Source organism: Theobroma cacao, chromosome 4 (assembly GCF_000208745.1).
Source record: "Theobroma cacao cultivar B97-61/B2 chromosome 4, Criollo_cocoa_genome_V2, whole genome shotgun sequence".
NCBI lineage: Eukaryota > Viridiplantae > Streptophyta > Magnoliopsida > Malvales > Malvaceae > Theobroma > Theobroma cacao.
Window position 1 is genome coordinate 18,421,531 of NC_030853.1, and position 13,319 is coordinate 18,434,849.

At 31.6% G+C, this 13,319-nt stretch overlaps 1 protein-coding gene and 2 pseudogenes across 1 annotated transcript; all 3 read left to right on the plus strand.

Moving 5' to 3' along the window:
* Window positions 2,855-5,034, plus strand: LOC18601767 (annotated as a pseudogene).
* On the plus strand, window positions 4,980-5,851 carry LOC108661590 (annotated as a pseudogene).
* LOC18601768 (cyclin-dependent kinase 12) lies at window positions 6,923-8,112 on the plus strand. The gene is made up of 2 exons (XM_007032822.2): window positions 6,923-7,256; window positions 7,347-8,112. The coding sequence occupies exons 1-2, from the start codon at window positions 7,088-7,090 to the stop codon at window positions 7,862-7,864; spliced, it is 687 nt and encodes a 228-aa protein (XP_007032884.2). The 5' UTR covers window positions 6,923-7,087; the 3' UTR covers window positions 7,865-8,112.

Here is a 13,319-nt window from a genome sequence, read left to right on the forward strand (position 1 = left end):
ATGCCAAGACTCGATTGTCGTGACAACCAGCAAAGGCTGGACTATTAGGCAGTCATCCTTTCTCACCTCCCTAAGACTCAACACTTTTTTCTCTATATAAAAATAAAAAGGACATCATTTCTCACTAAGATTTTTACCTTTTCAAATTTATCTATTTTTCCCCTTTTTCCCATATGATGAAGATTTAAAAGTCAATTTTAAAAAAGTCAAGGGACGCTGCCATTTGTAGCGTATAACCACCAAGACACTGCCAATGACAGCAAACAAGGATGAAGGATTTTGAAAATCATTCCCTTGTTTATAAAAAGGCCGAACCAAAGGATTTTTAAGAAGGATTGAAGAGGTGAAAACCGTAGAAAAACACAACAATTAGGTAGAGAAAAAAAAACTAGAACCAAAAATTAGAAAACCCTAAGAAAACTTAGAAAATCAAAGAAGGAAAAGATCCTAGCTTTTTTACTGGACGCATACCACGATCAAAAAATAAAAAAATATCGTAGAGCAGAAAACCAAACCATGCAATGAGAGAAAAGGAAAAAAGAGGCAGTACTCTGTGAGGGAGCAAGAGTTGATTTTTCCAAGGTAAAAAACTTGATTTAAAACTTCACCACTAAGATGGGAGAGTTTTAATCTTAAGCCCTAATATGTTAACTTGAATAAACATTTCTTTAAAATATTAAAAAAAAGGATGTTAATAAAATGAAAAAAAAAAACATAAAATAGGAATGAAATAAAAAGTGGAAATAATAAAATGATAAATAATAACAATGAGCATATGATATAAATAATGATTAGTATCATAATTTATAGCATGCCACACATTATCATTATGCTATTCAAATGTCATAGTATTTAGATATATTCTGTACACGAATTGAAGTCCCAATGATGGGACCTTTCGAGGGAGTTCGAGAAAACGAGTTCCTTCGAAAAATTCTTTAGGTGAAGGGGTATATTTGAGTCTCACCAGTACAATGCGAGGATTCAAAAAATGTCTTTAATAAAAGGCTTTTGCTTGTATTAGGGTTTACATTAACAAAAATATTATTTTTAAACATGGATGATTACTCCAATAATGGGATTTACCTGGTAGACTTGCGAAGGCGAATTTTGTCAAGTAATTCCCTAGGTGAGCGATTATCCCCAAGTCCCACTAGTTTGATGGGTGAATTTAGGAGATAACCTTAATAAAAGGTTTTCATTCGACATTTTGCTCATGTTTATGCTATGCATTTCACGACTGCATCATTTGCATGATGTAATAATAAGTTGTAACTTGATGTAATAAAATAAATAAATAATATGTAATGATAAATAAAAATAAATAAAAATTGAGGTTTAAATAGGATAAGTGTGATTAACCGGTACCGTTTGTGGAACAGAAGTCATGGGGGTATTATTCCTTCTCCGTAGGTAACCGTACTCTTGAACCCACTTTAGAACTCATAGACCAGTTCATTTTTCTTTTGATAGACTTAAAATCAATTTAGGACCTCATTGACTAGAACAAAATCAATAGGTGACCAATCACAGCTAGACAAAAAAAATTGGTGGTGACTTTCTAAATTTCGAAGTCTAGTTATCGGGTTTTCGGACCCGCATGTTATAATAGTTTGGTGACTCCACTGGGGAAAATAGAGGGTTGAGCCAGTAATTAATAATAGGTTATCCTAAGCTCTAAATAATTTAGTATTTCCTTTAATTTTGAGCATTTGTTTTATGCAAGGTCCAATTAAATTAGAAATCAATATGATCAGATTTAATTCTTCCCTATAAATTAAATTTTGAATAATTTAGAAAAGTTGATTAACGCTTTGGGTATAACATTTGAATTAAAAATGAAATAACGAGAATAAGAAGTTCATAAATAATTTAAGGCTGCTATGGCTGAAGAAGGTAATCATTAAATGAAGGATAATAAATCATTAATCGTGAAGTACAAATTTAACTAAATTCATTTGTGTCTCCTTGCCACATGTTAGTTAAAAATAAATTTGCAAAATGAAAAGTAATATTAATTAATTGAGTTAATATACTTAATCAAATAAACACAAACTAACATACTTGTTAGAATTTTATTATTGGAAGAAAAGAAAAAAAATTGTCCTTGCTGTATTTATTTGCATTTTAAAAAAAAAAGAATGCAAATTATTACAAGAAGAGAAATCTTATGTCATGAACGTTGTTTATGTTAATGAGAAAATTAAATTGTATATGTTATAAAAAAGAATGATTTATATAAGCTAATCCTATTCATAGTTTAATTCTAACTAAATTACACTATTGTATTATAATACTAACTAAATATTCAAACTTAAGATAGTATAGCAAATGTCAACTTGAGTTTAGAAATTCAGACAATTAAGTCTTGAAATCAATCAACTAGTAGTTGTATGACATAATGATATGACAAAACATGACGTGACAATACACGTGACAGGTGACATGAAACACGACATAGAAGATGATATGTTAGTACACGTGACAATTGATGTGATCAAACACGGTACAAAAGATGAGGTATGCTAGACTGGGATATCTAGCTCCTAAAAACTGGTCACGGCAGCATTAAAACGCTCACTGTTATTACCACGAGGGCTGTCCAAATCCAATGCGGAATTCTTTCTGTCCGTTATTGCAGTATGTCTGAATGAAAAACATACTCAGCTACAGCCCACTGCAACCCTCTTTGATAACCACAAGCCTTAATAAAGAAAGGAAGACCACTAGAAAATAATCAAATCGTTGTTTCCAAAGAAATGTTTTGGAAATTTTGGCACCACCAACTCTAACTTCTCTGTATATATAACTCAAGCAAACCTCAAAACCTATGCCACAACCAAGTAAGCTTCAATACCAAGAAAAGTTTTCTTCTGAAAGCCTAGCTAACAATGGCAAAAACAAAAGAAAACCCTACTCCATTAATTTTTCCAAACATTGCTCGATGTGCATCAATCGGACGTGAAAAACACACGGTCGTCGTCGACATGGACGGAACCCTACTAAGAGGACGTAGCTTTTTCCCTTACTTTGCGTTAGTTGCTTTTGAAGTTGGTGGCATATTAAGGCTTCTCTTCTTGCTTTTAGCTTCCCCTTTAGCTGGAACCCTTTACTATTTCACCTCCGAATCACACGATATTCGAGTTCTTATCTTTGCAACCTTTGTAGGAATGAAAGTATCTGATATTGAATCCGTGGCTAGAGCTGTTTTGCCAAAGTTTTATTCCAGTGATTTGCATCCGGGTTTTCGCTTCATGTGGGAAGAGATGTGTGCTTACGGCGACTCCGAGGGTCATAGTGGAGGTATTTTTGAATGATTATTTGAGGGCCGATAGGGTTATGGGAACTGAGATTCATGTGTTTAGAGGGAGAGCAACTGGTTTAGTGAAGAGTCCAGGGGTTCTTGTAGGGAAGAACAAGGCTGATGCACTTGAGTATGTGCTTAAGGGTGAGCCTGTCCCAGATATAGCTCTTGGGGATCCAAAGACTGATTATCCTTTTATGAAGTTGTGAAAGGTATGCCATCTAACACTAAGATATTCCCTTTTTTAGTAAGGACTAAACTTTTCATGCCATACTCTAATTAAGTCTCCGCCATCTGCTAAGTATAACTTGTATTTTAATTCTAATTACTTATAATAAGATAGCTAGTTTGTCCAAATTAATCATCTTAAAAAATTTAATTTAAAATGAACCGAAAGAAGTATAAATTAATTTGCATCTCTTAAATTAATTTGATACATAAATTGTCAAATCATAAAGAAACTAGTTAGTATTAAGAGTCATAAAATGGACCTATTTAACTTAATGCTTTAAATTCGATTTAATGCATTATAAAGGCTATTAATGTCCTCTTTTTGTCCTTTATTCTATTTAAATTCTCCTCTTTCTTTCATATTAAAAATGAAAATGAAAATAAAAATAAAAAAAATTTCTTTTTTAAAAATAAAATGGGCTATCATAACGATTTTGCTAATGATGAAATTTTCATGTGCAGGAAAGCCATGTGGTTCCAGCAAAGGCCGAGGCTGGAGCAGTAAGCCATGACAAACTGCCAAAGCCAATAGTTTTCCACGATGGCCGGCTTGTTCAAAACCCAACCCCATTCATGGCACTTCTCACCATTCTGTGGATCCCAGTCGGCTTCCTCCTCGCCTGCCTCCGCATCGCCGTCGGCATCCTCCTACCAACGCCATTAGTCTACTATGCCATGTGGCCACTTGGTTTCAGAATTCACATCAAAGGCACCCCACCCCAACCAACCAAAAAGTCAATAGGTCAAACTGTAGTCCTTTTCGCTTGCTCTCACAGAACCCTGCTTGACCCCATCGCGCTCTCCGTCGCTTTATGCCGTCCGATCCCTACCGCGACGTACTCTATATCGGGTCTCTCCGAAATCATCTCCCCCATCAAGACCGCTCGCCTTTGTCTTGATCGAGCCACCGATGCTTCCATAATCAAAAAGCTATTAGAAAAAGGTTACCTTGTTATATGCCCTGAAGGAACAAAGACGTAGGGAACCGTTTTTGATAAGGCTTTCGCCTTAATTAGCCGAGTTAACCGATGAACTTGTTCCGGTGGCTATGGCAAATCGGATGAGTATGTTCCATGGAACAACAGCCAGAGGGTGGAAAGGGGTGGACGCTTTTTACTTCATGATGAACCCTAACCCTGCTTATGAAGTAACATTCTTAAACAAGTTGCCGTATGAGTTAACTTGTAATGCTGGGAAATCAAGCCATGAGGTAGCAAGTATATTCAAAGAATAATTGCTACAAGCTTGTCTTATAAATGCACAAGTTTCACTAAGAAAGATAAGTGTAGAGCCTTGACAGGAAAAGATGGTACTGTACGGGAAAGCCAAAGCTTTCATGGGGTGCTGGAAAATATTTTGCCACATTAACAAAATTTTTTTTGCTCAAAGCCTCATTAAAAATTGTTAGATACTTAAAACATCACCTTGAAATAAATATGTAATAATGGAGCAACTTTCTTACCCTATGCTGCCATAGTCTGTGAAGAACTCTGCTTGTATTGCGAACGGGTATCTATCAATCAAAGAGCAGAATATGTCCATTATCTTCAAATCAGGGAACAGGATATTTTCATTATTCAATATTCTCCATATTTTAAGTAATAATATTTGACAAAATTTTTAATTCTTTTCATATTTATTTTCAGCATATTTTTAGGGATTTTAGCAGATATTTAAGAGTGATAGGATTTGTACAAATTATACATATATATATATATATATATATATATATATATTAATTCTTCATCTTGTTAATGAAAACAAGGTTTTTCTGATTCTAAAACTAATCTATTGGTATTTTGTGTATATCACTGGATGCCCTAAAAATGCATTAGTATTATTGTGGCACTTCATGAATTCAATGCCTGCCTTTGAAGAAACGCCATGGCGGATCAATGAAGCTTTTGAGAGCTTTTGCAGAGGGGTTCATGCCTTTGGGCCATTCCATGATCATGTTTTGTACTATTGGATGGAGAGTTTGAAGAATCCTGTGAAGATACTTTTCTTGAGAAATAAAGATATGAAGAGAGATCCAAAAGAGCAAGTGAAGAAGTTGGCTTCTTTTCTTGGAAAGCCATATTTCTCAAGGAGAAAGAGGTATACAAGGTTGTCTGGAGGTGCAGCCTGGAAAGGCTTAAAAACATGGAGGTGAACCAAAATAGAATGGACCGTTGGGTGGATGTTGACCGCAATTTTCATTTCAGGCGTGGTTTGGTTGGCGATAAGAAGAACTGCTTAGCTGAAGAAACGAAAGAAAGGTTAGACAAAGTTACACATATGAAATTTGAGGGATCTGGCATGGAAGTTCAGATTTGATGATGAACCCATGTCGCCTGTTTGATGTCTTCCTTATTATCTTTGCTAGCTGTTCTAAGCCTCTCTCAAATGTCTCGTTTTCTCAAAGTTAAGACTTCTTATTATAGAGGTATATCCATGATCGTAGCTTTATGTTAATGTATTCCAATTAAATATTGAATAATGAGACCATGCCTCCAACAAAAACCGTTCAATTGCAATAAGATGGAATGGTCCTGAAGTAATTGAGTACTTTACTTTTTGGGATAAAGAAGATAAATAAAGGAAAAATAAAGAAACTCTAAGTATGATTGCGGTTTGTTTTGCCCTCCCTCCCCTTACTAATATTTAATTCTTATGAACATTAAAGGCAACAATCTAAACAAGAATAGTTAAATCAATTCATACAGTGTTCAATTGTTAAATAGGAAGTTTGTTTTAAACTGTCACTGTACTTGTTGATAGTGTCTCTTTTTTGTTCTAAATGTGTCAATGATAGGAAGGGGCCAGGAATCCGCAGGCCCAACCCAATTTCAATCTCTTGGACTCAAACCAAGAAATTAGCAGAGTTTTTTTTTTTTTAAATTCGAATTTAATGCTGTTCACACACACTTGAAGGGAAGAGAGGGGTATAGTTTTCTCCCTCATTTGGAATAATGATTGGAAAACCTGCTAAAATGGCTTAACCTACAATTCCTAACCAATGATTATGTGTTGATTGCATTTCCTGGGAACGAGGGAAACTAAACACGTAGGGTGCTTGGCTTGCAAAGCAGGTTGAAATGTGAAGAACATAAATGCAGCAAAAATAAAATATATTCCCATTGTTCAAGTTTCCCGGTATTTTTCATGGCCTTGGCACATGACATCTGTGGCCGCTCTAAGTGTGCCGTGAACCAGCAGGAATCCAACTACCCCACATTTTTGAATTTACACTATCAAAGGGACGAATTCAATAAATGGAACATAATTGCAACCATCAAAGTTTGCCGGCCTGAAACCTTCCATTCCAAATTATGCATTCCTTTTGAGCTGTTTGGAGGTGGAGAAATTAAACCTGAGTTCACTGCTACCAGTTTGCAGTTGACTGGTTTTTGCATGAATTACATTAAGAAGCTTGATGGGTGAGGCTATAAAAGGTTGATGAGCTAATCGTTTATGCCTTGTACAAACTTTTCAATATAAGATTAAAGTCCAAGGCGTCTCCTATATAGTTTCTTCTTAAAATCAGAATAAACAAAAGAGCTTCTTGAAGAGATGGGAGGGCTGAAAATGTCTTGGTTTCCCTTAATATTGTTGCTTAGTTTAACAATCAATAATCTCTCAGAGGCTAGCCGTAAGCTTCATTCTGCTGTTGTTGTTGGAACTGTGTACTGTGATACTTGTTTCCAAGAGGATATTTCTAAGGCCGCACATTTGATTTCAGGTCAGTTCTTTCAGTTTCAAATTCCTAGCCTTCTATTTTGATCTGTTTAGGCTCAAAATTAACAAGTTCGCTAGGATTTTGTTTGTGCAGGTGCATCTGTTGCGGTGGAATGTAAAGATGGGACTTCGAGGCCTAGTTTTCGACAAGAAGTGAGAACCAATGAGCATGGAGACTTCAAAGTTCATTTACCTTTCTCAGTTGGCAAACATGTCAAGAAAATCAAGAGATGTTCAGTGAAACTTATCCGTAGCAGTGAGCCATATTGTGCCGTGGCCTCAACAGCAACTTCATCGTCACTCCATCTCAAGTCAGGAGAGCAAGGCACTCACATTTTCTCAGCTGGGTTTTTCGCCTTCAAGCCATTGAAACAACCAAATATATGCAACCAAAAACCAAGTGTTGAAGATTCTAAGCAAGTCAACACCCAAAACACATTGAGGTTTGGCCAACCAAACTTTCCCACATTCCCACCTCCACTTGCACAGCCAGCAACCCCACAACCAAGTCCCCTGCTTCCCAACCTCCCACCATTACCTCAACTCCCTCCCCTGCCACCCCTGCCATCCCTTCCAGGGCTCCCTATTCCACCAATTCCTGGAAGGAATTAAAAAAAAATAATATTAATTAATATGATATGCAACTCAGAAAAACCAACCAATGTGATCAGTTCATTACTTTCTCTCCAATCTAAGATTTCTTCAGTTGGCCAGTTAATTATATATAGGTAAAGTTCACTTTTCATGTAGAGCAGCTGCTCAATTCCCTATTCCCGCCCCTTTATCTTCCTGTTGAAAATTGATGTGGTTTAGCCTTCAATGGAGAATCTTCATTGGCATAATATAATGGGAGTTTTATATATCAGAATTGCATTTAATAAGAGGAAAATGCTTGGCTGAGACTAGGAAACACCATATACATATGACCAACACCAACGACTACTACTAATGAAACGAAATCCCCACTTATTATAAACACAAGAAAAAAGAAAAAGAAATTTTCTGCAACAGAACTTGACAATTGTTATTTAATGATTTTAACGGATGACGGTTATAATACCAAAGACCAAAGAGATTGGAAAATGCTAAGGAGCGGGCAGTATTTATTGTCCGAGTAGATATAAAAATAATTGTTATTAACATTTCATATATTGTGTTTATTCTAACATAGTGTTAGAGGATAAATATAAAAAAGACATAATATTTTAAAACGTCTTTTAATTATTTAAAAAAATTGCAATAAATTTTTAATTTTTATTATATTCAATCAAGTTATTATAACTTTATTTTGAGATAAATAAGTTCTTATGATATATGGTTAACTAATTGTCACTAGTAAAAAATGATCTTTATCATTTTTATACTAAGTGACACTAATGTGTCATTAACATGAAGGGTAAAACCACTGCATGATCACATTATTATGCCACATCAGTATGTTACGTCATCATTTATTATTACATGTTAACATATCACTCTAATGCTACATGGGATAAAAATGATAAATATTATTTTAACTAATGGTAGTTAGTTAACCGTTAGTTATAAGAATTTATTTGATTTAAACAAAAAATATAAAGATTCGATTGAACGAAACAAAAAAAAATAACTTATTTGAATTTTGTAAAATAATTTAAGAGGTTTTTTTAGATATTATACCTATTATAAAATTAATAGTAAAATCATGATCCATATAAGAATAAAAGTAGATATTTGTGCTTTGCAGTAGATCCATTTTAATCAATTTTTATTCTATCTTTTTTAGTTAAGTACTCTTGATATTAATTTTTTATTTCCATCTAGATCCTAATAGTAAAATTTAATTTGTAGCCTATTTCTTAATTTTTTTTCAATATAATTCCTCTTTTTTGGTTGCTATTTTATTTCTTTGGGTATATATTGATGCATTGACGGTATGTAAAATTAAAAATTTTTAAGACTTAAATTTAAATATTATAAAATTTTAATAAATAATTCAATAAAAAATAAAAAAAATATATTTTTTCTTTGCATCTCCCCCACAATTCTTTTATTATTTTCTTTTTCCCTCTCTTTAACTCCATCATCTTCTTCTCCCTTTTTCTTCCACTAAAATTAAAAATTAAAATATTTTCATTGTTCCCCAAAATCTCTTTCACCTTCTATTCCTGTTATTCAACAAGCATTCATATAAAAATCATGTTGTATCCCTAAGAGGGAGTGCTATTGAAACCTTAAGAGAGAGAAAGAAGGAAGAATTTAGTATGGAGATTTCTTTTTGTTAAGAGAAGGAGAGAGAAAGAGTGCTGTTGAAACAAAAGGCCTTGTAGCTCAACAAGGAAGTAATTTTTTTGTTGGTTAGCATTGGTAGTACATGGGGTAGGCAATTGGTCAATTTGACCACCAATTGTGATAGAAGAATATTTCATTAAGTTGTGACAGTATTGTGGGATAGTATCAGTGTTAGAAAAATTTTTGTCACAACTTCTGTTAGAATTTGAATTTGATATTAAGTTAAGGTTAGTTAATTACTTTTTACCATTTCTATCATTTACGCGGTTATCACATTATAACCTTAAATCAAACTAACAGTAAAATTTTAATTTATTTATTTGAAAAAAGAATAATTGGCTATCACATTATAGCCCTAAATCAAATGTAAAAGTCACTTATAAAATTTATTACTAAAGTCAACAAGTAAAATTTCTTAAAGTTGAACAATTTTGCCAAACCTAGTTTTAATGGAAGAAGTAGAGAAGTAGATGATGGAGTTAGGGATGGATAAAAAAAATAGAGAACAATAAAATAATGTTGTGAGGGAGTTGGGAAGAGAAAAAAAAGGAAATTTTTTATTTTTATTTAATTAATTATTAAAATTTTTTAATATTTAAATTTATATTCTTAAAGATTTTTAGTTTTACATCATTGAAGTGGCAGCATTTTGGCAAATTAGTGATTATGCAAAAATTTCTTCTTCTAAGTTTTGAGTTGGAGAAGACTTGATAGTTTGCTGCTTGTTGGCATAATTCTTTTGAGGGAATATTGAAATTTGAAATTTGAATACTTGAACTTTGAAGAAGAGAGATTAGAGGTAGACATTGTTTCACTGGATGTGTCAGAATTTTATGCACCAAAATTTGAATATGAAAATTTTGGAGTTAGATAAAAAACTTAATTAATTCAAGAATCCAAGAACAATCTCTGAAAAATTTTTCAATAAAAAAAATCCTTTGATTCTTTTCTTTTACTTCAAGGGTCATGATTACTTATTCTTGAATTGAATGGATTTGATCTTCTCCAATTTTAAGGCTTGATTTCTTGAAAGTTTGGAATTCTTTAAATTTTTATTCTTCTGACAAGTTCTCGAGAATATTGGGATTTGATTTCTTGAAATTCTTTGGGCATTATTGAGACTTCAATTCTTTGATCTTCAAATCTTGATATCTTGAAATTTTGGAGAGCTTTCATTTTTCATAGACCGTCTTTTTTGGATTTGTTTTGTTCTTCAGATCTTTTGGATTTGATTTGTTGGAATTCTAGAGACTTTAATAAGGAGAGTTTTGGAGACTTTATTCTTCAAAATTTTCTCATCCCTAAATATATGTCATATGACTTAGAGGAAGATTATATTTATAGTGCTAATTAAGAAAGTTCTATAAGATTTCAATTTAGCACTTGAACATTTGACTTATTGGTTAGTGTATGATTTCTTTCTCTAAAGTGTAGGGTTCAAATTCCCCTTGATCCAAATATAAGACCTCAGTTTTTTTTTTTTTTTTAACTTTATTAGAGATAAATATGATGACTCACAATTTTTTTAACTTAATTAGAGATAAATATGATAGTTGAATTTTAATTGAACTATGAGTTTTAAAAACTTGATTGATCAGACCATGTGTCTTTAGCTTGAATATGTCAAATGGCTTGAAAAATCTTCACTTAATTTATTTAGGGGCTAGCAAAATTTAGTCAAAATTGAATTAACTGAATTAACTAACAAATGCAATTAATTCAGTTTGATTAATTTGGTTTGATTCGGTTAAATCAGTTAAAAAGTTCGGTTAAGTTGATTCGGGTTGGTTAAAAATTTTTTAAGTTAGTTAACCGAATTAACCGATATTGAAATTAGTATATTTTAAAGGTTTTTATTACATATATGTACTCACACAGTTTTTCTACACACACAGATATATATGAATGAATGAAAGGCTAGATTTAATCATCAAAAGGGTTTTTCTTACATGTATTCACTCTCACATTTTTCTATACTTATGTATGAATAAATGACTTAGATTTAATCATCAAGCATTAAAGAATAAAAATTAAAATACGCTTTATTTAAATATTAACATTATTGATATAAATATAATCATACAAAAAGTTATTTAAAATTAAAGAAAATGCAAAATATAATGAAAGCTATACCCTAAATTTAAATTAATAATGTATTAACATATTAATGTAACTTATTATATTAACTTATTAATATATTATTTTTTATATAGCATATTTATTGATATACAATATATAGTCTATACGCTATAGACTAAAAACTATAGTAACTTACTTTTTATAAGTTATTAATTAATTATAGTAATATAATATAATATAACTTATATTAACATAGTATGTTACATTAAATTATTAATATTAGTATACTATAGTAATATAACTTATATAACTGAAGCAACTTATATAAGTATTAGTATTATATAGTAACTAGATGGGTGGCGTGTGTGTTGCCGTGGGTTATTGAATTTATAATAAATTTTTAGTAAAACTATAAAATTTGTTTAAAAGTATATTTAAATATATAAAAGTTGGTTGCATTGTACTTATTAATCGAATTTTATTGTTTAAAACCAGTACTTGCTCAAAATAGCTATATTATCATCGATAATATGTTTATTTTTGTATTACATCACAGCATCATTTATCTATATAATAATGTACTTTTCAGCATGCAAAAGAAATAGCAAAGAGCAGCGTTTGCTACGTTTACAACGCAAAGCAACAGTTGATTATTTACACACATAAACATTAGATATATATTGGAGAGTACTATAGGAACATTGATCAACAAAATGAGATTAAGATGGACATACAAAAACACATTCCATATAAATTGAAATATGGTCACAAAAATTATAAATGGTTGGATAGATGTTATAGTTAACATTGTTTCAACAACTTGTCAAATATACCTATTTCATTAGGTGTGGAAATTAGATTCCCCAAAAAATCACAATAGTATAGCAGTAAGTTGTCTTGTAGAATCATAGAAATGTCATCCCTGTTTGATTTTTTGTTCATATCTACCATAAAGATTGTAATACAATGGAGTTACAAAAAAATGCTTTAACTCTAGTAAAAATTTCTTGCGCCTTTTTCCATAAAGCATTTTTCTAGTTCCTGTACTTGTGCTAGTTTCTGTAAAGCTATTGTTAACATAGAATGATAATATGTGTTTAATATATTGATTGTCATTCCATTATAAGGTCAATAAAAAGTATGTTGATTAACATAATTTACATACTTGGTTTTGATTTTCTTTGTTGGTGAGTCATTTAGGAATTCTTTCATTTGTCTTTGAAACCAACCAAAGCAACTACAAACTACATTTGCAGTTAATTGACTTCTATAAAACTATCATACAAAACTTAACACTGAAAGATTGTATAAACTGTTCATGAGTTAATTGTATTTTAATAGTTATATTAAACAATTGTCTTTTTATGACAGTTTTGTTTCATATTGTACAGTAAAATCTCTATAAATTAATACTTAACAAATTAATAACCTTAATTAAATAATATTTTTGATTGGTTTTGACTAGGGACCAATGTGGTAAATTAATAGTTCATTAAATTTATAAGATAATACATTCCAAAAAACACGTAGGTCTTACTTGATATATAAATTAATAATCTTTTTATATATCAAAATTATATACATATGAATCAATTAGGATGCTTTTGTAAAATATGATTCTAATGTTACTTATTTTTTCTTGAAATTAATATATTCTTGGACCTCATTTCTAACTTTTCTTGGTGCATTAAGAAACTCTAGTGTAATGTTTTCGTAT

Bases quoted from the DNA above. Each gene is read 5' to 3' on its own strand.
- LOC18601768 (XM_007032822.2), top strand. From the start codon at position 7,088: ATGGGAGGGCTGAAAATGTCTTGGTTTCCCTTAATATTGTTGCTTAGT. The intron at 7,257-7,346 runs GTCAGTTCTTTC...TTGTTTGTGCAG, and splicing joins GGCCGCACATTTGATTTCAG to GTGCATCTGTTGCGGTGGAA.